Consider the following 24829-nt stretch of genomic DNA (forward strand, 5'->3'; position numbering starts at 1 on the left):
TGATGAGACCCTTCCCCACCAGATTCCCACTTTACCCCTGGAATTGTCAATCCCTTTGGGATTTATCCTTGTCCTTTATCCCAGAATCTCCTGCTCAGACCCTTCCCCATCAGATTCCCAAGGTCTGAGGGTCCTTTTCCCCTGGAATTCTGACTCCCCCTGGAATTTCCCCCACCCCACAGTGCCCTCATGGGACCCTTCCCCCCCATCCCCATTTCCCTGGAATTCTGACTCCCCCTGGAATTTCTCCCACCCCACAGTGCCCTCATGGGACCCTCCCCCCACCTCCTCATTTTCTCTGGAATTCTGACTCCCCCTGGAATTTAACCCATCCCAGAATGTCCTGCTCAGACCCTTCTCCACCAGATTCCCAAGGTCTGAGGGTCCTTTTCCCCTGGAAATCTGATTCCCCTCAGGATGTATCCCTGTCCCTCATCCCAGAGTCTCCTGCTCAGACCCTTCCCCACCAGATTCCCACTTTAACCCTGGAATTCTGACTCCCTTCAGGATTTATCCTGTCCCTCATCCCACAGTGTCCTGAGGAGATCCCCAAAGTCTGAGGGTCCTTTTCCCCTGGAATTCTGACTCCCCCTGGAATTTCTCCCACCCCACAGTGCCCTCATGGGACCCTTCCCCACCAGATTCCCAAAGTCTGAGGGTCCTTTTCCCCTGGAATTCTGACTCCCCCTGGAATTTCTCCCCCCCCACAGTGCCTTTACGAGACCCCTCCCCCCCATCCCGATTTTCCCTGGAATTCTGACTCCCTGGGATGGTTTTCCCCGCTCAGGCCCCACGGTGCTGGAGGTTTTCAACACCCTCCTGCGGCAGCTGCGCCTCAGCATCGACTACGCCCTCACCGGCACCTACGACGGAGCCGGGAGCGGATCCGGGATCGGAGCCGGGATCAGCCCTGGGATCAGCCCCGGGATCAGCCCTGGGATGGGCTCCAGGATCATCAAGGAGCAGGAGGAGAGGATGTTCCAGGAGGCCGTCATCAAAACCATCGGTGTGGGACCGTCCCCCTTCCCAGCAGAGATCCCGGGGATTTGGGGTTGTGTTTTTTTTGGGATGAGGGGAAAAGGCGGGATTTGGTTGCTGAGAGGGTATCCCGGGTTTCGGAGGGAGAGGGGTCTGGGATCTGAGGGGTTTGGGTTTGGGAATGGGGGAGGAAGGGAGGGGAGGGTGGGAAGGAGGGGCTGGATCCAGGGATTTGGTGGTTCCGGAGTGGGAGGGGTTGGGAGCAGGGATTGGAATCTCCCAGCTGGAGCTGTGGGATGGGAAGGGCCATTCCTGCTTTTCCTGGGCTGGAATCCCTGAGGAAGGGAAGGAAAGGAGGGAAGGGGGCTCTGAATCCAAGGATTTGGCATCTCCCAGCTGGAGCTGTGGGATGGGAAGGGCCATTCCTGCTTTTCCTGGCTTGGAATCCCTGAGGGAAGGAGGGAAGGAGGTGCTGGATCCAAGGATTTGGCAGCTCGAGAGTAGGAAGGGTTGGGAACAGGGATTGGCTGGAATTCCCAGCTGGAATTGCCCCTCCTGGGAGAGGGATTTTGGTGGATCTGGAGGGAGAAGCTGCCTGTGGGTGGGATCTGCAGGAACATTCCTGCTTTTCCTGGGCTGGAATCCCTGAGGAAGGGAAGGAAAGGTGGGAAAGAGGGCAGGGAAGGGTTGGAATGAGGGATTGGCAGCTCCCAACTGGAATTGCCCCTCCTGGGAGAGGGATTTTGGTGGGTCTGGAATCACCCTGGAGGTGAAGATGTGGATGAGGATCTGCAGGAACATTCCTGCTTTTCCTGGCTTGGAATCCCTGAGGGAAGGAGGTGCTGAATCCAAGGATGTGGCAACTCCAGGATAGGAAGGGTTGGAATCAGGGATTGGAATCTCCCAGCTGGAGCTGTGGGATGGGAAGGGACATTCCTGCTTTTCCTGGGCTGGAATCCCTGAGGGAAGGAGGGAAGGAGGTGCTGGATCCAGGGATTTGGCAGTTCCAGAGTAGGAAGGGTTGGAATCCAGGATTGGAATCTCCCAGCTGGAGCTGTGGGATGGAAAGGGACATTCCTGCTTTTCCTGGGCTGGAATCCCTGAGGGAAGGAGGGAAGGAGGTGCTGAATCCAAGGATTTGGCAGCTCCAGACTAGGAAGGGTTGGGAACAGGGATTGGCTGGAATTCCCAGCTGGAATTGTCCCTCCTGGGAGAGGGATTTTGGTGGATCTGGAGGGAGAAGGTTTCTGTGGGTGGGATCTGCAGGAACATTCCTGCTTTTCCTGGACTGGAATCCCTGAGGAAGGGAAGGAATGGTGGGAAAGAGAGCAGGGAAGGGTTGGAATCAGGGATTGGCATCTCCCAGCTGGAATTGCCCCTCCTGGGAGAGGGGATTTTGGTGGGTCTGGAATCAGCTGGAGGTGAAGATGTGGATGGGGATCTGCAGGAACATTCCTGCTTTTCCTGGACTGGGAACCCTGAGGAAAGGAGGTGCTGGATCCAGGGATTTGGCAACTCCAGGATAGGAAGGGTTGGGAGCAGGGATTGGAATCTCCCAGCTAGAGCTGTGGGATGGGTTGGGATCCCTGAGGAAGGGAAGGAAAGGTGGGAAGAAGGTGCTGGATCCAAGGATTTGGCAGTTCCAGAGTAGGAAGGGTTGGAGTCAGGGATTGGAATCTCCCAGCTGGAGCTGTGGGATGGGAAGGAAGGGACATTCCTGCTTTTCCTGGCTTGGAATCCCTGAGAAAGGGAAGGAAAGGAGGGAAGGAGGCTCTGAATCCAAGGATTTGGCAGCTTCCAGCTGGAGCTGTGGGATGGGAAGGGCCATTCCTGCTTTTCCTGGGCTGGAATCCCTGAGGGAAGGAGGGAAGGAGGTGCTGGATCCAGGGATTTGGCAGCTCCAGACCAGGAAGGGTTGGGAGCAGGGATTGGCTGGAATTCCCAGCTGGAATTGTCCCTCCTGGGAGAGGGATTTTGGTGGATCTGGAGGGAGAAGGTTCCTGTGGGTGGGATCTGCAGGAACATTCCTGCTTTTCCTGGGCTGGAATCCCTGAGGAAGGGAAGGAAAGCTGGGAAAGAGGGCAGGAAAATGTTGCTGGATCCAAGGATTCACCAGCTCCAGACCAGGAAGGGTTGGGAGCAGGGATTGGAATCTCCCAGCTGGAGCTGTGGGATGGAAGGGGCCATTCCTGCTTTTCCTGGGCTGGAATCCCTGAGGGAAGGAGGGAAGGAAAGGAGGGAAGGGGGCTCTGAATCCAAGGATTTGGCAGCTCCCAGCTGGAGCTGTGGGATGGGAAGGGCCATTCCTGCTTTTCCTGGGCTGGAATCCCTGAGGGAAGGAGGGAAGGAGGTGCCGGATCCAGGGTCCCTGCTCCCCCTGGGATCGATGCAGGCGGGAATTCCTCATTCCCAGGGCATTCCCACATCCACAGGCTCGTTTGCCAGCACGCTGCCCACGTACCAGCAGTCGGAGGTGATGGTGTTCATCATGAACAAGGTGCCCCTGCCCTGCTCCCAGCATTCCATGGAGCCGGGAAAAGACGGGTGAGGGGCGGATCCCGACCTTTCCCAACCCCCTCCCACCTCCCAACATTCCTTTCCTTGGATTTGAACGACTTTGGAGGGTTTTTATTCCCTGGGAAAATGGTTCTGAAGTCTTGGTTGGTTGGGGAGAACTGGCTTGCCTCGGGATTTGGGAAGGGTTATTCCCGTTGTTTTGCCTTTGGATTCAGCCCATTCCTGCCTGGAAAACTCTGATCTGCTCCCATTCCTGCTTTTTGATCCCAGAAAGTCCCCAAATCCCTGTAAATTGCTCCCAGATGGTCTCAAATCCCGTTGGAATTGTGATCCCACACTGCCCCTGGAATTCCTGCTGCGTTTGGGAATCCCTGGCAGGAATCAAACCCTTTTTCCCTGGAATCCCCTGGATCCATTCTCCCCATTCCCACAGATTTACACAACCCTTTGGATCATTTTTCCCATGGAAAGGTCTTGATTGGTTGGGGAGAACGGGATTCCCTCGGGATTTGGGAAGGGTTATTCCCATTGTTTTCCCTTTGGATTCAGCCCATTCCTACCTGGAAAACTCTGATCCCCCCTCCCCTGCTCCCATTCCCGGTTTTTATTCCCATAAAATGCCCGAAATGCCCCAAAGTTGAGGGATTCCCAGATGGTGTAAAATCCCCCTGGCAGGAGATCCATGGATTTGTCTCTGTCCCTGCAGGGAGAACCGGAACCGCCTGACCCAGATCATGCTCCTCAAATCCCTGCTCCAGGTAGGAATTCCATGGGATCCCGTGGGATAAATCCCTCAGGGACTGCTCCAGATAGGAATTCCATGGGATCCCGTGGGATAAATCCCTCAGGAACTGCTCCAGGTAGGAATTCCATGGGATCCTGTGGGATAAATCCCTCAGAAACTGCTCCAGGTCCATATTCCAGGGGGTCAGTCCCTCAGGAACTGCTGCTCCTGAAATCCCTGCTTCAGGTAGGAATCCAGGGATTCCCATAGGATAAATCCCTCAGGAGCTGCTCCAGGTAGGAATACACCCCATTCCCATGGGATCAGTCCCTCAGGAACAGCTCCAGGTAGGAATCCAGAGATTCCCATGGGATCAGTCCCTCAGGAACTGCTCTAGGCCCACATTCCATGGGGTGAATCCCTCAGGAACTGCTCCAGGTAGGAATCCAGAGATTCCATGGGGTCAGTCCCTCAGGAGCTGCTCCAGGTGCACATTCCATGGGGTGAATCCCTCAGGTCCACATTCCATGGGGTGAATCCCTCAGGAACTGCTCCAGGTGCCCATTCCATGGGGTGAATCCCTCAGGAACCATTCTGGGTTCCTTTTCCATGGGGTGAATCCCTCAGGAACTGCTCCAGGTGCCCATTCCATGGGATCAGTCCCTCAGGAACAGCTCCAGGTGCCCATTCCATGGGGTGAATCCCTCAGGATCTGCTCCAGGTGCCCATTCCATGGGGTGAATCCCTCAGGAACTGCTCCAGGTTCCTTTCCCATGGGGTGAATCCCTCAGGATCCGCTCCAGGTGCCCATTCCATGGGGTGAATCCCTCAGGAACCACTCCAGGTGCCCATTCCAAGGGGTGAATCCCTCAGGTGCCCATTCCAAGGGGTGAATCCCTCAGGTGCCCATTCCAGGGGTGAATCCCTCAGGAATGGCTCCAGGTGCCCATTCCATGGGGTGAATCCCTCAGGAACTGCTCCAGGCCCACATTCCATGGGGTGAATCCCTCAGGAACTGCTCCAGGCCCACATTCCATGGAGTTAATCCCTCGGGATCCGCTCCAGGTGCACATTCCATGGGGTGAATCACTCATGTCCACATTCCATGGAGTGAATCCCTCAGGAACCACTCCAGGTGCACATTCCATGGGGTGAATCCCTCAGGATCCATTCTGGATTCCTTTTCCATGGGATCAATCCCTCAGGAACTGCTCCAGGTGCCCATTCCATGGGGTGAATCCCTCATGTCCTCATTCCAAGGGGTGAATCCCTCAGGAGCTGCTCCAGGTGTACATTCCATGGGGTGAATCCCTCAGGATCCTCTCCAGGCCCACATTCCATGGGGTGAATCCCTCAGGATCTTCTCCAGGCCCACATTCCATGGGGTGAATCCCTCATGATCCTCTCCAGGCCCACATTCCATGGGGTGAATCCCTCATTGCTTCCCTTCCGGAGGATCCCGAGCCGCGTTTTATCCGCCGTTCCGAGCGACAGCGGTGCGGTTTTTCCTCGGAATGTGCAGGTGTCGGTGGGATTCCAGTGCAGTAACATGCTCACAGCTCTGCCCAGCGCATTCCTGGACCGGCTGCTCTCCGCTGCCCTCCTGGAAGATCCCGAAATCCGCCTCTTTGTCCTGGAGATCCTCATCAGCTTCATCGACCGCCACGGCAACCGCCACAAGTTCTCCCCCATCAGGTCATTCCCAGCGGGTTTCCTGGGAATTCTGAGCAGTGGGATTGGGATGGGAGCGCTGGCAGGAAAATTGATGGTCCAGGAGAATTTCTGGGATGGTTTAATCCTGGAGATCCTGGGATCTGGGCTGGGAGCACTGGCAGGAATGTCGGTGATCCAGGAGGATTTCTGGGATGGGATCTGGGCTGGGAGCACTGGCAGGAATGTCAATGATCCAGGAGAATTTCTGGGATGGGATCTGGGCTGGGAGCACTGGCAGGAATGTCAATGATCCAGGAGGATTTCTGGGATGGGATCTGGGATCTGAGCTGGGAGAACAGGCAGGAATGTTGGTGATCCAGGAGAATTTCTGGGATGGGATCTGGGCTGGGAGCACTGGCAGGAATGTCGGTGATCCAGGAGAATTTCTGGGATGGGGTCTGGGATCTGGGCTGGGAGCACTGGCAGGAATGTCAGTGATCCAGGAGGATTTTGGGGATGGGATCTGGGCTGGGAGCTCTGGCAGGAATGTCAATGATCCAGGAGAATTCCTGGGCTGGTTCCATCCTGGAGATCTCGGATATTTGGGATTGAAACCCCCCTGGGGATGGTGGTTCCTCGGGAAGGTGGGAATGGCTCTCCCAGCCTCTGGAATGCCGAGTTTTCCTTCCCCTGGGCTGTTCCTGCAGCACCATCAGCGACATCTCCGTGCTGAAGCTGAAGGTGGAGAAGTGTTCCCGCCAGGACAGCGTCTTCATGAAGAAGGTAATTCCACAATTCCAGGAAATTCCCAGCTCTTGGAGCTCTGGGATCCCTCAGAAACCTGGGAATATCCTCAGGAACTGCTCCAGGTGCACATTCCATGGGGTGAATCCCTCAGGAACTGCTCCAGGTGGGAATCCAGAGATTCCCATGGGATCAGTCCCTCAGGAACCGCTCCAGGTGCACATTCCATGGGGTGAATCCCTCAGGAACTGCTCCAGGTGCACATTCCATGGGGTGAATCCCTCAGGAACCACTCCAGGTGCACATTCCATGGGGTGAATCCCTTGGGATCTGCTCCAGGTGCCCATTCCATGGGGTGAATCCCTCAGGTGCCCATTCCATGGGGTGAATCCCTCAGGATCCGCTCCAGGTGCCCATTCCATGGGGTGAATCCCTCAGGATCCGCTCCAGGCCCACATTCCATGGGGTGAATCCCTCAGGAACCGCTCCAGGTGTACATTCCATGGAGTGAATCCCTCAGGAACCACTCTAGGTTCCTTTTCCATGGGATCAGTCCCTCAGGATCTGCTCCAGGTGCCCATTCCAAGGGGTGAATCCCTCAGGATCTGCTCCAGGTGCCCATTCCGTGGGGTGAATCCCTCAGGAACCACTCCAGGTGCCCATTCCATGGGGTGAATCCCTCAGGAACCACTCCAGGTGCCCATTCCATGGGGTCAGTCCCTCAGGAACCACTCCAGGTGCCCATCCCGTGGTGTGAATCCCTGAGGATCCACTCCAGGTGCCCATTCCATGGGATCAATCCCTGGGGAACCACTCCAGGTGCCCATTCCATGGGGTGAATCCCTCAGGATCCGCTCCAGGTGCCCATCCCATGGGGTGAATCCCTCAGGATCCGCTCCAGGTGCCCATTCCATGGGGTGAATCCCTCAGGATCCGCTCCAGGTGCCCATCCCATGGGGTGAATCCCTCAGGATCTGCTCCAGGCCCACATTCCATGGGGTGAATCCCTCAGGAGCCACTCCAGGTGCCCATCCCCTGGTGTGAATCCCTCAGGAGCCGCTCCAGTCCCACATTCCAAGGGGTGAATCCCTCAGCTGCCCATTCCAAGGGGTGAATCCCTCAGGATCCGCTCCAGGTGCCCATCCCATGGGGTGAATCCCTCAGGAACTGCTCCAGGTCCATTCCATGGGGTCAATCCCTCAGGAACCGCTCCAGGTGCCCATTCCATGGGATCAGTCCCTCAGGAGCCGCTCCAGGTGCCCATTCCATGGGGTGAATCCCTCAGGAACTGCTCCAGGTGCCTTTCCATGGGGTGAATCCTCAGGAACTGCTCAGGTGCCCATTCCATGGGGTGAATCCCTCAGGATCCGCTCCAGGTGCCCATGCTGTGGTGTGAAACCCTCGGGATCCGCTCCAGGTGCCCATCCCGTGGTGTGAATCCCTCAGGATCCACTCCAGGTGCCCATCCCATGGTGTGAATCCCTCAGGATCCGCTCCAGGTACCCATCCATGGGGTGAATCCCTCAGGATCCGCTCCAGGTGCCCATCCCGTGGTGTGAATCCCCTGGGATCCGCTCCAGGTGCCCACCCCATGGTGTCAATCCCCTGGGATCCTCCCCATGCCCGCATTCCGTGTGTCCCCAGCACGGGCAGCAGCTGTTCCGCCACCTCTTCCTGGTGTCCAAGGAGGAGGACAACGATGGGCCCCACTACGAGGCCATCTACACCCTGCTGGTGCTGCTGAGCATCGAGCTGGCCAACGAGGAGGTGCTGGTGGACCTCATCCGCCTCGTCCTGGCCGTCCAGGTCAGCCGCAATTCACGGAAAAGGGGTTTTTAGGGATTTGGGGTCTCTCGGGAAGAGGTGGAGTGGTTAAAGATCTCCAGGGAGAGCTTGGAGCTCCTTCCAGAGCATGAGGGGCTTGGAGAGTGGGAAGGGAATCCCGGCTGGGCTGGAATTCCCAGGGAAGCTGTGGCTGCCCCTGGATCCCTGCAGTGTCCCAGGCCGGGATGAGATCCCCTGGGATAGCGGGAGGTGTCCCTGAACATGGAATGGGATGATCCTGAAAATCCCTTCCCACCCAACCCATTGTGGAATTCTGGGATAAAGGCCACTCCAAATCCATTCAGAGGGATTTTTATGGAATCTGGGGATGGAAAAGACAGTGAAGGGGAAGGGAGACCCTTCCCTGAGTGCCGAGATTCCCAGGGAACCCCCCCTTGTTCCCGGAACTCCTTCCCAGAGAGGAGTTGGGCTGGGCATGGATCCAATGTCAGGCTCTGGATCCAGGCTGGGAGAGCTGGGAATGGCCAGGCTGGAGCAGGGAAGGATCCAGGGGAGCTGGGAGCCCCTTCCAGAGCCTGCAGGGGCTCCAGGAGAGCTGGAGAGGGATTTGGGATCAGGGCCTGGAATGGCAGGACACAGGGAATGGCTTCCCACTGGGAAAGGGGAGATGGGGGGGGGAGATTGGGAAGGGATTCCCGGCTGGGCTGGAATTCCCAGGGAAGCTGTGGCTGCCCCTGGATCCCTGGAGTGTCCCAGGCCGGGTTGGATCCCCAGGGATAGCAGGAATTGTCCCTGCCCATGGAATGGGATGATCTTTAAGGTCCCTTCCCACCCAACCCGCTCTGGAATTCTGGGATGGCCCGGAATGAGCTGCCCTCCCATTCCTGGCTGTGGGGTCAATCCTGGCTGCAATTCCTTAATTTTCCGGTGTTTCCCAGCCTGGGAGCACCACCTGGAACAGCTTTTCCAGGGCTGCCCTGGCTCCTGGATGAGCTTTAATATCCCAACTCAACCCATTCCATGATCCCTGGATGTGTCTCCATGTGATCCCAGAGCGGGATCACCCCGTGCTGGGAGTGCCTTGAACCCCCCGGGATCCTCGGGAAGCAGCACATGGTGACTCCACAGGGTGGAGAATCATGGATAATCACCACTCTGGATCCTTTTCCCATGGGAATTGTGTCCATCCCAAACAGGGGGTGTCCCAGCTCCTCCCAATTCCCCTCGGAGTGGGATCACCCTGTGCTGGGAGTGCCTTGAACCCCCCGGGATCCTCGGGAAGCAGCACACGGTGACTCCATGGGGTGGATAATCATGGATAATCACCACCCTGGATCCTTTTCCCATGGGAATTGTGTCCATCCCAAACAGGGGGTGTCCCAGCTCCTCCCAATTCCCCCTCAGAGCGGGATCACCCCATGCTGGGAGCGCCCTGAACCCCCCGGGATCCTCGGGAAGCAGCACATGGTGACTCCACAGGGTGGATAATCATGGATAATCACCACTCTGGAGTCTTTTCCCGCCCTGATCCCATGGGAATTTTGTCCATCCCAAACAGGGGGTGTCCCAGCTCCTCCCAATTCCCCCTCAGAGCGGGATCACCCCGTGCTGGGAGCGCCCTGAACCCCCCGGGCTCCTCGGGAAGGCCCCCCGGGGTGGATAATCCTGGATAATCCCCATGCTGGGGCCTCTCCCGGCCTGATCCCATGGGAATGGTGGGAATGGTGTCCCTGTGTCCCGCAGGAGGTGGCGCAGGTGGCGGAGGGGGGGCTGTGCCCGTCGGGGCGCTGTGCCCTGCTGGCCCTGGGGGCCGCCTACCTCAACCTCATCGCCCAGCTGCTCGCCCTGCCAGCCCTCTGCCAGCACGTCCACCAGGTGAGAGGGAATGGGAATGTGGGAATGTGGGAACAACGTGGGAACATCATGGGAACATGGGAATGTGGGAATATGGGAACATGGGAACACCATGGGAAATGGGGACAGCTGCTCGCCCTGCCTGCCCTCTGCCAGCACGTCCACCAGGTGAGGGGGGAGTGGGAATGCCGTGGGAATATCATGGGAATGTGGGAACATCATGGGAACACGGGAATATGGGAATGTGGGAATATGGGGACATGGGAACACCATGGGAAAATGGGGACAGATGCTCGCCCTGCCTGCCCTCTGCCAGCACGTCCACCAGGTGAGAGGGAATGGGAATGGCATGGGAACGTGGGAACAACGTGGGAACATCATGGGAACATCATGGGAACATCATGGGAATATCATGGGAATGTGGGAATATGGGGACATGGGAACAGGGAAACGGGGATATGGGAACATGGGAACACCATGGGAAATGGGGACAGCTGCTCGCCCTGCCTGCCCTCTGCCAGCACGGCCACCAGGTCAGGGGGAATGGGAATGTGGGAATAACATGGGAACATCATGGGAACATCATGGGAACATCATGGGAACATCATGGGAATATGGGGACATGGGGACAGGGAAACACAGGGACATGGGGACATTGGAACACCATGGGAAATGGGGACAGATGCTCGCCCTGCCTGCCCTCTGCCAGCACGTCCACCAGGTGAGACGGGAATGGGAATGCCGTGGGAACAACATGGGAATGTGGGAACATCATGGGAACAACGTGGGAACAACATGGGAACATCATGGGAACACGGGAATGTGGGAATATGGGAACATGGGAACACCATGGGAAATGGGGACAGATGCTCGCCCTGCCTGCCCTCTGCCAGCACGGCCACCAGGTCAGGGGGGAATGGGAACAACGTGGGAATACCATGGGAATGTGGGAACAACATGGGAACATCGTGGGAACACGGGAATATGGGGACATGGGAACAGGGAAACAGGGGGATATGGGGACATGGGAACACCATGGGAAATGGGGACAGCTGCTCGCCCTGCCTGCCCTCTGCCAGCACGGCCACCAGGTCAGGGGGAATGGGAATGCCATGGGAATGTGGGAACAACGTGGGAACACGGGAATATGGGAATACGGGGACATGGGAACACCATGGGAAATGGGGACAGCTGCTCGCCCTGCCAGCCCTCTGCCAGCACGGCCACCAGGTGAGGGAATGGGAATGTGGGAATGTGGGAACATCGTGGGAACAACGTGGGAACATCATGGGAACATCATGGGAACATCATGGGAATATCATGGGAACATCATGGGAACACGGGAATATGGGAATACAGGGACATGGGAACACCATGGGAAATGGGGACAGCTGCTCGCCCTGCCTGCCCTCTGCCAGCACGTCCACCAGGTGAGGGGGGAATGGGAATGTGGGAATGTGGGAATGTGGGAACAACGTGGGAACATCATGGGAACATCATGGGAACACGGGAATATGGGAATATGGGGACATGGGAACACCATGGGAAATGGGGACAGCTGCTCGCCCTGCCTGCCCTCTGCCAGCACGGCCACCAGGTGAGGGGGGAATGGGAATGTGGGAACAACGTGGGAACAACGTGGGAACACGGGAATATGGGAATGTGGGGACATGGGAACACCATGGGAAAATGGGAACACCATGGGAACACCACGGAAAAATGGGAACACAGGAAAATGGGAACATGGGAACACCACAGCAACATGGGAAAATGGGAACACATGAAAACGGGAACATGGGAAAACAGGACCATGGGAACACCGTGGGAACACCGTGGGAACATGGGAATGCAGGAAAATGGGAATACAGGAACACCACAGGAACATGGGAAAATGGGAAAATGGGAACATGAGAACATCATGGGAAAATGGGAACTCAGGAAAACAGGACCACGGGAAAATGGGAACATGGGAACAAAGGAACATGGGAAAATGGGAACACAGGAACATGGGAAAATGGGAACACAGGAACATGGGAACATGGTAAAATGGGAACGTGGTTGTGGTTGAGGTCAGGATCCCATCCCATCCCATCCATCCCGGGTGTTTCCAGGTGATCCAGGCCCGCCAGAAGGAGGCCCCGTTCCTGCTCCCCGAGGACGCGTTCGTGGAGAACCCCCGGTGAGACCCCCACATTCCCATTCCCAGGGAATTCCCAGGGAAGCTGTGGCTGCCCCTGGATCCCTGCAGTGTCCCAGGCCGGGCTGGATCCCCTGGGACAGCGGGAGGTGTCCCTGCCCATGGAATGGGATGATCCTGAAAATCCCTTCCCACCCAAACCATTCTGGGATTCCAGGATAAAGGACACTCAGGATCCACTCAGAGGGGTTTTTATGGAATGTGGGGATGGAAAAGGCGGGAAAGGGGAAGGGAGACCCTTCCCTGAGTGCCGAGATTCCCAGGGAACCCCCCCTTGTTCCCGGAACTCCTTCCCAGAGAGGAGTTGGGCTGGGCATGGATCCAATGTCAGGCTCTGGATCCAGGCTGGGAGAGCTGGGAATGGCCAGGCTGGAGCAGGGAAGGATCCAGGGAGAGCTGGGAGCCCCTTCCAGAGCCTGCAGGGGCTCCATGGAACAGGAAAAACCACTGGCACAGCTTTTCCCTCGGGAATCGAGAGGAATTACCCGGCTGGATTTCGGGAAAAGGTCCCTGGAGCCGCTCCCCATGGAATGGCCATTCCCAAACCTTCCTGAGGGGCACAGGGGGGGTGGGATTTTTGGGGGTGGGATTTGGATCATTCCCTGATCCTCCTGGGTCCTTCTATCCCAGGGGGGACATTCCATGGGGGTTTTTCCTGGTCTATCCATAGGTCGATCCCAAGCCTGGATCATCCGGGCTGGGATCTCCATAGGGGGTGTTTTTTCCCAGTTATCCATAGGTTTTTTTCCCAGTTTTCCGTAGGCCGATCCCAAACCTGGCTCAGCTGGGCTGGGATCTCCATGGGGGGTATTTTTTTCCCGGTTATCCATGGGTTTTTTTCCCTGTTTTCCATAGGTCAATCCCAAGCCTGGATCAGCTGGGTGTGATCTCCATGGAGATGGATTTATTCCTGGTTATCCATGGGGTTTTTTTCCCTGTTTTCCATAGGTCAATCCCAAGCCTGGCTCAGCTGGGTGTGATCTCCATGGAGATGGTTTTTTCCTGGTTATCCATGGGTTTTTTTCCCTGTTTTCCACAGGCCAATCCCAAACCTGGATCAGCTGGGGCCGGAGTTTTTCTTCTGGCAGAGCAAGATCAGCGAAGGGCTGGGAGGGAGCGGGTACAGCCTGGAGCGCCTCAGCATTCCCTACGTCCCACAGCTCACCGGTGGGAATTCCCTCGGGATACCCCTGGATAGGGAGGGAGGAAGGGAGAGGGAACAGCCTGGGTGGGAATTCCCCTGGGATAACCCTGGATAGGGACAGGGAGAGAGGGAGGGAGGGAGCGGGTACAGCCTGGAGCGCCTCAGCATTCCATACGTCCCACAGCTCACCGGTGGGAATTCCCAAGGGATAACCCTGGATAGGGAGGGAGGGAGGGAGCAGGAACAGCCTGGAGCGCCTCAGCATTCCATACGTCCACAGCTCACCGGTGGGAATTCCCTCGGGATACCCCTGGATAGGGACAGGGAGGGAGGGAGGGAGCAGGAACAGCCTGGAGCGCCTCAGCATTCCCTACGTCCCACAGCTCACCGGTGGGAATTCCCTCAGGATAACCCCTGGATAGGGAGGGAGGAGAGGAGAGGAACAGCCTGGGTGAGAATTCCCTCGGGATAACCCTGGATAGGGAGGAGGAGGGAGGGAGGGAGGGAGGAGCAGGAACAGCCTGGAATGCCTCAGCATTCCCTGTGGGAATGGGAATTCCCCTGGGATACCCCTGGATAGGGAGGGAGGGAAGGAGCGGGTGGGAACAGCCTGGAGCGCCTCAGCATTCCCTATGGGAATGGGAATTCCCACAGGATACCCCTGGACAGGGAGGGAGGGAAGGAGGGAGAGGGAACAGCCTGGAGCGCCTCAGCATTCCCTGCATCCCTGGGAATTCCCCTGGGATACTCCCGGACAGGGACAGGGACAGGGACAGGGAGGGAGGGAAAATATCCCGGTGTTCCAGGGGGTGACGGGGGATGGAGGGGTGGGACAGGGAAGGGGGAAAAGTTCCTGAGGGGGCCACGGGAAGGGATTGGGTGGGATGGGATAGGATAGGATGGGATGGGATGGGATGGGATGGGATGGGATAAAGATGGGATGGGATGGGATGGGATGGGATGGGATAAAGATGGGATAGGATGGGCTGGGATGGGATACGGGGCTGGGCTGGGATAAAGATGGGCTGGGATAAAGATGGGATGGGATAAAGATGGGATGGGATGGGATGGGATGGGATGGGATGGGGTGGGATGGGATGGGATGGGATGGGATGGGATGGGATGGGATGGGATGGGATGGGATGGGATGGGATGGGATGGGATGGAAGGGAGGGCTGGGCTGGGATAAAGATGGGATGGGATGGGATGGGATGGGATTGGGGGATGGGATGGGATACAGGGATGGGATGGGATGGGATGGGACACAGGGATGGGATGGGATGGGATGGGATGGGATGGGATGGGATGGGATGGGATGGGATGGGATGGGATGGGATGGGATGGGGTGGGATAAAGGTGGAATGGGATGGGATGGGATGGGATAAAGATGGAATTAAAGATGGGCTGGGCTGAAGCCGCCCAGGCTGGATTTGGGAATGTCTCCCCCTGCTGTGAGCCCGGAGATGGGACCGGGCCCCTCCTCCAATCCCTCCCGTCCCTCCTTCCCAGACGAGGATCGCTTGTCCAAGAGGAAAAGCATCGGGGAGACCATTTCCCTGCAGGTGGAGGTGGAATCCCGGAACAGCCCCGAGCGGGAACAGGTACCCGGCATCCCAACTCCCTCAGCCAGTTCCATGGAAATCTGCGGGAAAAGCAGGGGCAGGGATCGCCTTCCCTTTCCTTTCCTTTTCCTTTTCCTTTCCTTTCCCTTTCCCTTTCCCTTTCCCTTTCCCTTTCCCTTTCCCTTTCCCTTTCCCTTTCCCTTTCCCTTTCCCTTTCCCTTTCCCTTTCCTTTCCTTTCCTTTCCTTTCCTTTCCTTCCCTTCCCTTCCCAAACCTTCCCAAACCTTCCCAAACCTTCCCTTCCCAAACCTTCCCTTTCCCTTCCCCCCTGGAAAAAAAATCCCTCCCATTCCTGGAGCCGGGAAAGGCTGAAATTTCCTGGAATTCCCAAAAAATCCAAGTTTTCCCGAAGCTGGGAAGGCCAGCAGGGGGATTTTTCCCACTTTCTGGAGCAGCTGGGTGGGAAAAGGGTCAGATTTAGGGATCAGCTTCCCTCTCCGTGCTTCGGTTTTCCCACTGGAATGATCCCCAAATCCCCCCAAAAAAACCTTTCCCAAAGATTTCCGGGATCATCCAATCCCACCATTCCTCCCTAGGGATCCAAAATGGTCTCCCACTCCTGTTTGAGGGGGAAATCCCGGAATTCTGGGATGGTTTTTGTTGGAAAGGACCCTGAGGATCATCCCATTCCAAGGGCAGGGCCACCTTCCCACAGGAAATCCTGGTTTTCCCTGGATCCAAAAATGGGAAATCCCGGAATTCCAGGACAACTTCCCCCAGGAAATCCTGCTTTTCCCTGGCTGCACATTCCTGAGCCGTGGGAGCCTTTGGAGAGGTTGCTGATCCTGCCTGGAAACAAAACAAATCCGGGATCACTTCCCTGTAAAAACCACCAAGGGTGGAATTTTCCTGGTGGGAAAACTCGGCCCGGGAAGGGGTTTTGTGATCCTGGAATGGTGTCCTGGGATATTCCTGGAGCTTCATCCCTCTTGTTTTTCCTGGAGCCTTATCCCTTTTTCCCTTTTCCCTCATCCCCTTTTTTTCCAGAGCTTCATCCCCTTTTCCTGGAGCTTCATCCCCCTTTTCCTGAATCCTCATCCCCCTTTTCCTGGAACTTCATCCCTTTTTCCCTTTTCCCTCATCCCTTTTTTTCCAGAGCTTCATCCCCTTTTCCTGGAGCCTCATCCCCCTTTTCCTGGATCGTCATCCCCTTTTTTCCTGGATCCTCATCCCCTTTTCCCTTCTCCCTCACCCCCTTTTTTCCTGGAGCCTCACCCCTTTTTTTCCTGGATCCTCATCCCCTTTTTCCTGAAGCTTCGTCCCCTTTTTTCCTGGATCCTCATCCCCCTTTTCCTGGAGCTTCATCCCCTTTTTTCCTGGATCCTCATCCCCCTTTTCCTGGAGCTTCATCCCCTTTTCCCAGAGCTTCATCCCCCTTTTCCTGGACCCTCATCCCCTTTTCCCAGATCCTCATCCATCCCCTTTTCCTGGAACCTCATCCCCTTTTCCTGGAGCTTTATCCCCTTTTTTTCCCTTTTCCCAGAGAGCTCCAGCTGAGGAGATCACCTACGAGACGCTGAAGAAAGCGATCGGTAAGGAGGGGGAAAATCCTGGAATTCTGGGAATTACCAAAGCGGGAAAAATCCCTCTGGGATCACAACCCGGCCCTGCCCCCTGTCCCAATCCCCAGGGAATTTGGGAATCCCTGCAGGGATTGGGAATCCAGCCCTGCCCTGGGAAGTTCATTCCAGTGCCTGACAGCCCTTTCCAGGTGGGAATCGTTCCCGATATTCCCTCTCCTCATGGCCCTCATTCCCTGGGAATTGGGGATTGTGAGGGCTGGAAAAGCTCCCTCCTGATCCCTCTTTTTCCCTGGGATGAGCTTTCCCATCTCCCCCTGCTCCATTCCCACCTCCCCCCCCTCCCCCAAATCCTCATCCTTGCCCTCCCCGAATCCTGGGATGGGCTCAGATCCCAGATGGGCTCAGATCCCGGGATGGGCTCAGATCCCGGGAATTGCTCAGATCCCAGATGGGCTCAGATTCCGGGCCGTGCTCCGATCCCGGGAATTGCTCAGATCCCGGAATGGGCTCAGATCCCGGGATGGGCTCAGATCCCGGAATGGGCTCAGATCCCGGAATGGGCTCAGATCCTGGGGTGGTCTCAGATCCTGGAATGGTCTCAGATCCTGGATGGGCTCAGATCCCGGGAAAGGCTCAGATCCCGGATGGTCTCTCTCAGATCCCGGGATGGGCTCAGATCCCGGGATGGGCTCAGATCCTGGGAATTGCTCAGATCCCAGGATGGTCTCAGATCCCGGGATGGGCTCAGATCCCGGATGGTCTCTCTCAGATCCCGGGAAGGGCTCAGATCCTGGGATGGGCTCAGATCCTGGATGGGCTCAGATCCCGGGAAGGGCTCAGATCCCGGGATGGGCTCAGATCCCGGGATGGGCTCAGATCCTGGGATGGTCTGAGATCCCGGGAAGGGCTCAGATCCCAGGGTGGTCTGAGATCCTGGGAAGGGCTCAGATCCTGGATGGGCTCAGATCCCGGGAAGGGCTCAGATCCCGGGGTGGTCTGAGATCCTGGGAAGGGCTCAGATCCCAGGGTGGTCTCAGATCCCGGGAAGGGCTCAGATCCCGGGATGGGCTCAGATCCCGGGAAGTGCTCAGATCCCGGGGTGGTCTCAGATCCCGGGGTGGTCTCAAATCCCGGGGTGGGCTCAGATCCCGGGATGGTCTCAAATCCCGGGGTGGTCTGAGATCCCGGGATGGGCTCAGATCCCGGGATGGGCTCAGATCCCGGGGTGGTCTCAGATCCCGGGAAGGGCTCAGATCCCGGGATGGGCTCAGATCCCAGATGGGCTCAGATCCCAGGGTGGTCTCAGATCCTGGATGGGCTCAGATCCCGGGAAGGGCTCAGATCCTGGGATGGGCTCAGATCCCGGGATGGGCTCCAGATCCCGGGGTGTCTCAGATCCTGGATGGGCTCAGATCCCGGGATGGGCTCAGATCCCGGGAAGGGCTCAGATCCCGGGAAGGGCTCAGATCCCGGGATGGGCTCAGATCCCGGGCCGTGCTCCGATCCCGGGCCGTGCTCCGATCCCGGGGTGGTCTCAGATCCCGGGATGGTCTGATATCCCGGTCGGTGCTCCGATCCCGGTCGGTGCTCCGATCCCGGGGTGGTCTCAGATCCCGGATGGTCTGATTTCCCGGGCCGTGCTCCGATCCCGGTCCGTGCCCCGCTCCCGGTCGGTGCTCCGATCCCGTTTTTCCCGGCCGCTCCAGCAGACAGCGTGGCCGTGGAGGAGCAGGAGCGGGAGCGGCGGCGCCAGGTGGTGGAGAAATTCCAGAAGGCTCCGTTCGAGGAAATCGCCGCCCACTGCGGGGCCAGGGTGAGGGAACAGCCCCGGAAATCCCCAAATTCCCGCCGGGAATGCCGGGAATTCCCGCTGATCCCGGGGTTTTGTTCGTTCTCAGGCGTCGCTGCTGCAGAGCAAACTCAACCAGATCTTCGAGATCACCATCCGGTCAGAGCAGCATTCCCGACGGGAATCACGGCAGGGATTGGGATGGGGGGGGGATTTGGGATGGATTTGGGATGGGGGGATTCCTGGGATGGATTTGGGATGAAGGGGATTCCTGGGATGGGTTTGGGATGGGGGTTCCTGGGGTGGATTTGGGATGGGGGATTTCTGGGGTGGATTTGGGATGGGGGGATTCCTGGGATGGATTTGGGATATGGGGGATTTGGGATGGGAGGGAATTTGGGATGGGGAGGGGTTTGGATTTGGGATGGGAGGATTCCTGGGGTGGATTTGGGATGGGGGATTTGGGATGGGGGAATTTGGGATGGGAGGGGTTGGGATGAAGGGGATTCCTGGATTGGATTTGGGATGGGGGGTTCCTGGGATAAGTTTGGGATGGGGGCTTTGGGATGGGGGAATTGGGGATGGGGAGGGGCTTGGATTTGGGATGAAGGGGATTCCTGGGATGGATTTGGGATGCAGGGGGGGGATTTGGGATGGGTTTAGGATGAAGGGGATTCATGGAATGGATTTGGGATGGAGGGGATTCCTGGGTGGGATTTGGAATGGGGGAATTTGGGATGGATTTGGGATGGGGGGTTGGATTTGGGATGAAGGGATTCCTGGGTAGGATTTGGGATGGGGGGGGGGTCCTGGATTGGATTTGGGATATGGGGAGGTTCCTGATTTGGGATGAAGGGGATTCCTGAGTTGGATTTGGGATGGGGAGGGTTTTGGATTTGGGATGAAGGGGATTCCTGGGATGGATTTGGGATGGGGGGATTCCTGGGATGGATTTGGGATGGGGGAATTCCTGGATTGGATTTGGGATGGGGGATTTGGTCTGGATTTGGGATGGGGGGATTGGTCTGGATTTGGGATGGGGGATTTCTGGTCTGGATTTGGGATGGGGGGGATTTGATGTTGGATGGGATTTGGGATGGTTGGGATGGGATTCTGGGATGGATTTGGGATGGGGGGGATTTGGGATGGATTTGGGATGGGGATTCTGGTGATTTGGGATGGGGAGATTCTGGGTGGATTTGGGATGGGGGGATTCCTGGGTTGGATTTGGGATGGGGGGGATTTCTGGTGGATTTGGGATGGGGGATTTGGGATGGGGGGAATTCCTGGGTATGGGGAGGGGATTTGGGATGGGGTGGGACCCTGGTGATGGGGATTTGGGATTTGGGATGGATTTGGGATGGGGGGAATTCCTGGGATTGGATTTGGGATGGGGGGGGATTCCTGGGTTGGATTTGGGATGGGGGATTCCTGGGATGGATTTGGGATGGGGGGATTTCTGGGATGGATTTGGGATGGGGGGGAATTCCTGGGTTGGATTTGGGATGAGGGGTGATTTAGGATAGATTTGGGATGGGGGGATTTGGGCTGGATTTGGGATGCAGGAGGTTGGGAATGGGGGGTGGGAAGGGCCTTTGGGATGTGGGAGTGTGGGATGAGCGATCCCTTTTCCCCCCTTTTCCTCCCATTCCCGGCATTCCCTGTTTTTTCCCAGGCCTCCTCCCAGCCCCTCGGGCACCGTCACGGCCGCCTACGGCCAATCCCAGAGCTCCATCCCGGTGTACGAGATGAAATTTCCGGATCTCTGCGTCTACTGAGCCCTGGGAGCGCTGGGAAATCCCCCTGGAAAACATTCCCGCGCCGGGAAAAGCGGGGACACTCCCGGAATTCCTGCTGGGAATCCTCTCTCTCTCCCCCCCCTCTGGCCTGGAGCTTTGGGAAGGAAGGGCGGGAATGTCGGCTGGGAGTCCATCCTGGGGATTTTTGGGAAGAGAGGATGGAAGGGATTGGGAATGCGCCTTTCCCTCCTGGAAAAATCCCGACATTCCCTCGGGATGAGGCCGGGAGAGGCAGGATAGGACTGGGAAGGGAAGGGGGGGGATGATCCCAACCCCAAATCCCGGTGGGAATGGGGAGGTGGATCCCGGGAATTCGGATCCCTGGACGGGTTGGGATCCATCCCGGAAAAGGGACGGATTGTGCCAGGCTGGAGCAGGGAATTCCAGCAGCCTGGCTGGCTCCAGGTCATTCCAACCCACCCTTTTCCCTTGGGAAAAATCCATCCGTGGGATTGGGGTTTTTTTGTGTGTGGAAAAGCCACAGGATGAATTTCCAGGCTGGGAATTCCATGGGATGCCTGGAATGGTGACATTCCAGGGAATATCAGCACATCCAACAACACCACCACCCCCCTCCTCCTCGTTGGATGGAGTTTCCAGGGTTTTTTTTTTTTTGGAAGGAGTTCCTGCTTCCAAAACAAAATTCCCAATTTGTGGAGCGGGAAAGTCCGACCTCGGGAACTGCGAGGAAATCCCGGGAAAACGCTGGGAAAAAGAGGAATTTATTTTGGGGGGGGGGAGGGGGGGAATGTGGATCCATCCCTGGGTTTTAGGGATGCAATGGGGATAAAGCCGGATTTGGGATGAGGGTTTCGCTTGGGAAAACTCCGGGAAGTGAATCCTGGATTCTCCCAAAAAAGGAGAATTTGGGATCTCGAGTTGGGGGAGGGGCTGATCCCCAAAAAAAAAAAGAAAAAATCCTGGGATTTGGCAGCTTCCTGGGAATCCCCTAAGCATCCCGGGAATCTCCTTCCCACTGGAGGGAGGAAGGCAGGAAAAAAAAGCTGGAAAAAGCGGGATCTGCTGCTGGAAAACTCCCCCTCCTCCTCCTCCTCCTCCTTCCTCCAGGTCGTTTGGAGCTGGAATTGCGCCTCCCCATCCCTGTTTATTTGTTGTTTTCCATGGATTTGGGATAGCCCCGAGGTCTCCCCTTGCTTGCCTGGGTTTTTAGGGAAGGAGGGAGCTGAAGATCCCGGGAAAACCCGGATTTATTTCAGGATTTGTTGCCTGAGGGCCTCTTTTATCCAGCCCCTAATTCCTGCCCTTTTCCCTGCTTTTCCTGCTTCCCTGTGTGTGTCTCCATCCCCTATTCCCGATATTCCTGGTTTTGCTCCCTGGGGAGTTCCAGACTGGGAATACGAAGCAGGAAAAGGTGATTTTTCCTGGGGAAAAAAAGTTCCAAGGAAATGAAATCCTTTAAAAAAAAATTCCCTGGAAAAACCGCCTCCCAAATTCCTCAGGAGGGTGGGAAGAGCAGGACGAGCCCCCGGGAATTCTCCCGGCATTCCCTTTGGGAAAAGAGGTGGGGGGGGGTTATCCCTGTGGAGCAGCCGCAGATCCCGCCATTCCCGCTGTTTTTCCATGGGAATCTCCCCACACTGGCACGGCCCTTCCAGGTTTTATTTTTTGGGGGGGGGGGGAGGCTCGGAATTCCACCCGGAATTCCATCTGTTTTCCATCCGTAGTGGGGGTGGAGATGCCGGAGTTATCCCGGAATTCCCGGCCGCGTGCGCGCGTTCCCAGCTCCATCCCGGGAGCTTCCCGGGCCGATCCCGGCGTTCCCGGGCGGAGCCAAAGGGCAGGGAAGGGCCCTCCGAGGGCCGGGAAGGCGGGGAGGGTTCCGGATCCATCGTCGTCGTCATTCCCGATCCCAATAAACGTCCGTGTTGGCACCGCGGGAGCGCCTGGAGTGGAGTGGGGTGGAGTGTCCCGGGATTTTGGGATGGGGGGAGGGGACCTTATGGATCATCCCATTCCATGTTTGGGGACACCTCCCACTGTCCCAGGGGATCCAGCCCGGCCTGGGACACCCCAGGGATCCAGGGGCAGCCACAGCTTCCCTGGGAATTCCAGCCCGGCCGGGAATCCCTTCCCAATCTCCCACCCCAATCTCCCCTTTCCCAGTGGGAAGCCATTCCCTGTGTCCTGCCATTCCAGGCCCTGATCCCAAATCCCTCTCCAGCTCTCCTGGAGCCCCTGCAAGCTCTGGAAGGGGCTCCCAGCTCTCCCTGGATCCTTCCCTGCTCCAGCCTGGCCATTCCCAGCTCTCCCAGCCTGGATCCAGAGCCTGACATTGGATCCATGCCCAGCCCAACTCCTCTCTGGGAAGGAGTTCCGGGAACAAGGGGGGGTTCCCTGGGAATCTCGGCACTCAGGGAAGGGTCTCCCTTCCCCTTCCCCGCCTTTTCCATCCCCACATTCCATAAAAACCCCTCTGGGTGGATCCTGAGTGCCCTTTATCCCGGAATCATGGAATGGGTTGGGTGGGAAGGGATTTTCAGGATGATCCCATTCCATGTTCAGGGACACCTCCCGCTATCCCAGGGGATCCAACCCGGCCTGGGACACTCCAGGGATCCAGGGGCAGCCACAGCTTCCCTGGGAATTCCAGCCCAGCCCCTCCCCACCCTCCCAGGGGAGATTTTATCCCCAATATCCCATCAAAATCTTGACAGATCCTTCCAAGAGCGTGGAAAACTCCCCTTAGGATTTTATTTGACCCCTCTGCTTCCCGACTTTCCCAATTCCCACCTCACTGATTCCCACCATCACTGTACAATGAAGAGTTTGGGGTTGATGTCAGATTAAATCCCTTTTTATACCAATATCATATAAAATAATCGATAATTTTGCCCCTGTGCCCTCTCATTCCTAAGGATTTTCTTTGGGATCATTTTTTCCCTGGCTTTCCCAACATTTCAAACCAATTCTCTGCCATGGAGGTTTTCCCTTCCCCATCCCACAAAACCCTCAAGAAATCCCAAATAAAAAAAAAGCTTTATTGGCGTTTTTATGGCTTCACAACTCAGATATTCACATTCCTGATGGTTTTTATTTCCCTCTTCTCGGCATTCCCAACGTTCCCAATAAATTGGAGCCGGTTTTTCCCCACCCAGCCTTTCCCTTTGACCTTTGGGGGGGGGAGGGGGGGGGATATGGATCCAAAGGGAGTGGATCCAAAGGGAATGGATCCAAGAGCAGCGGATCCAATGGAAGTGGATCCAAGAGCAGTGGATCCAAGGGGAGTGGATCCAAAGGGAATGGATCCAAGGGAATGGATCCAAGGGGGAATGGATCCAAGGGGAGTGGATCCAAAGGGAATGGATCCAAAGGGAATGGATCCAAGGGGGAATGGATCCAAGGGGAGTGGATCCAATGGAAGTGGATCCAAGGGGAGTGGATCCAAAGGGAATGGATCCAAAGGGAATGGATCCAAGGGAGTGGATCCAAGAGCAGCAGATCCAAGGGGAATGGATCCAAGGGGAGTGGATCCAAGAGCAGCAGATCCAAGGGGAATGGATCCAAGGGGAGTGGATCCAAAGGGAATGGATCCAAAGGGAGTGGATCCAGGGGGAATGGATCCAAGGGGAGTGGATCCAAAGGGAATGGATCCAAAGGGAATGGATCCAAAGGGAGTGGATCCAGGAGGAATGGATCCAAGGGGAGTGGATCCAAAGGGAATGGATCCAAAGGGAATGGATCCAAAGGGAGTGGATCCAAGGGGAGTGGATCCAATGGAAGTGGATCCAAGAGGGGGGTGGAAGAGGGATGAGGGTTTGGAAAGGAGGATTAGGGTTTGGGAAGAGGGATGAAGGTTTGGGAAGAGGGATGAGGGTTTAGGAAGAGGGATGAGGGTTTGGGAATGGAGATGAGGGTTTGGGAAGAGGGATGAGGGGTTTAGGAATGGAGATGAGGGTTTGGGAAGAGGGATGAGGGTTTGGGAAGAGGGATGAGGGTTTGGGAAGAGGGATGAGGGTTTGGGAAGAGGGATGAAGGTTCGGGAAGAGGGATGAGGGTTTGGGAAGAGGGATGAGGGTTTGGGAATGGAGATGAGGGTTTGGGAAGAGGGATGAGGGTTTGGGAAGAGGGATGAGGGTTTGGGAAGGGGGATGAGGGTTTGGGAATGGGGATGAGGGTTTGGGAAGAGGGATGAGGGTTTGGGAATGGGGATGAGGGTTTGGGAAGGGGGATGAGGGTTTGGGAAGGGGGATGAGGGTTTGGGAAGGGGGATGAGGGTTTGGGAAGGGGGATGAGGGTTTGGGAATGGAGATGAGGGTTTGGGAAGAGGGATGAGGGTTTGGGAAGAGGATGAGGTTTGGGAAGAGGGATGAGGGTTTGGGAAGGGGGATGAGGGTTTGGGAATGGGGATGAGGGTTTGGGAAGGGGGATGAGGGTTTGGGAAGGGGGATGAGGGTTTGGGAAGGGGGATGAGGGTTTGGGAAGAGGGATGAGGGTTTGGGAAGGGGGATGAGGGTTTGGGAAGGGGGATGAGCACATGGG

The 24829-nt window shown here is 56.8% G+C and overlaps 2 protein-coding genes across 4 annotated transcripts; both read left to right on the forward strand.

Annotated features, from left to right (window-relative positions):
• Positions 1 to 787: 787 nt before the first annotated feature.
• On the forward strand, positions 788 to 21056 carry LOC126650265 (protein EFR3 homolog B-like; the record flags this gene model as incomplete). The annotated part of the gene is made up of 14 exons (XM_050334816.1): positions 788 to 1006; positions 3411 to 3522; positions 4202 to 4253; positions 5742 to 5914; positions 6580 to 6655; positions 8261 to 8422; positions 10145 to 10276; positions 12367 to 12434; positions 13492 to 13619; positions 15106 to 15197; positions 16702 to 16750; positions 18451 to 18554; positions 18640 to 18689; positions 20206 to 21056. Coding segments are annotated over 14 exons (1520 nt in total), but the record flags the coding sequence as incomplete, so codon positions are not given.
• On the forward strand, positions 16757 to 18440 carry LOC126650264 (collagen alpha-2(VI) chain-like). 3 transcript variants are annotated; one of them, XM_050334815.1, is made up of 3 exons: positions 16757 to 17499; positions 17575 to 17897; positions 18076 to 18440. In XM_050334815.1, the coding sequence occupies exons 1-3, from the start codon at positions 17036 to 17038 to the stop codon at positions 18294 to 18296; spliced, it is 1008 nt and encodes a 335-aa protein (XP_050190772.1). In that variant the 5' UTR covers positions 16757 to 17035; the 3' UTR covers positions 18297 to 18440. The 3 variants fall into 3 exon arrangements, with proteins under 3 accessions (XP_050190772.1, XP_050190769.1, XP_050190770.1); XM_050334812.1 differs by having other exon boundaries at positions 16757 to 17897; XM_050334813.1 differs by having other exon boundaries at positions 16757 to 17843.
• Positions 21057 to 24829: the final 3773 nt, after the last annotated feature.

This window comes from Myiozetetes cayanensis, unplaced genomic scaffold (genome assembly GCF_022539395.1).
Source record: "Myiozetetes cayanensis isolate MyiCay16 unplaced genomic scaffold, myiCay2020 scf599, whole genome shotgun sequence".
NCBI lineage: Eukaryota > Metazoa > Chordata > Aves > Passeriformes > Tyrannidae > Myiozetetes > Myiozetetes cayanensis.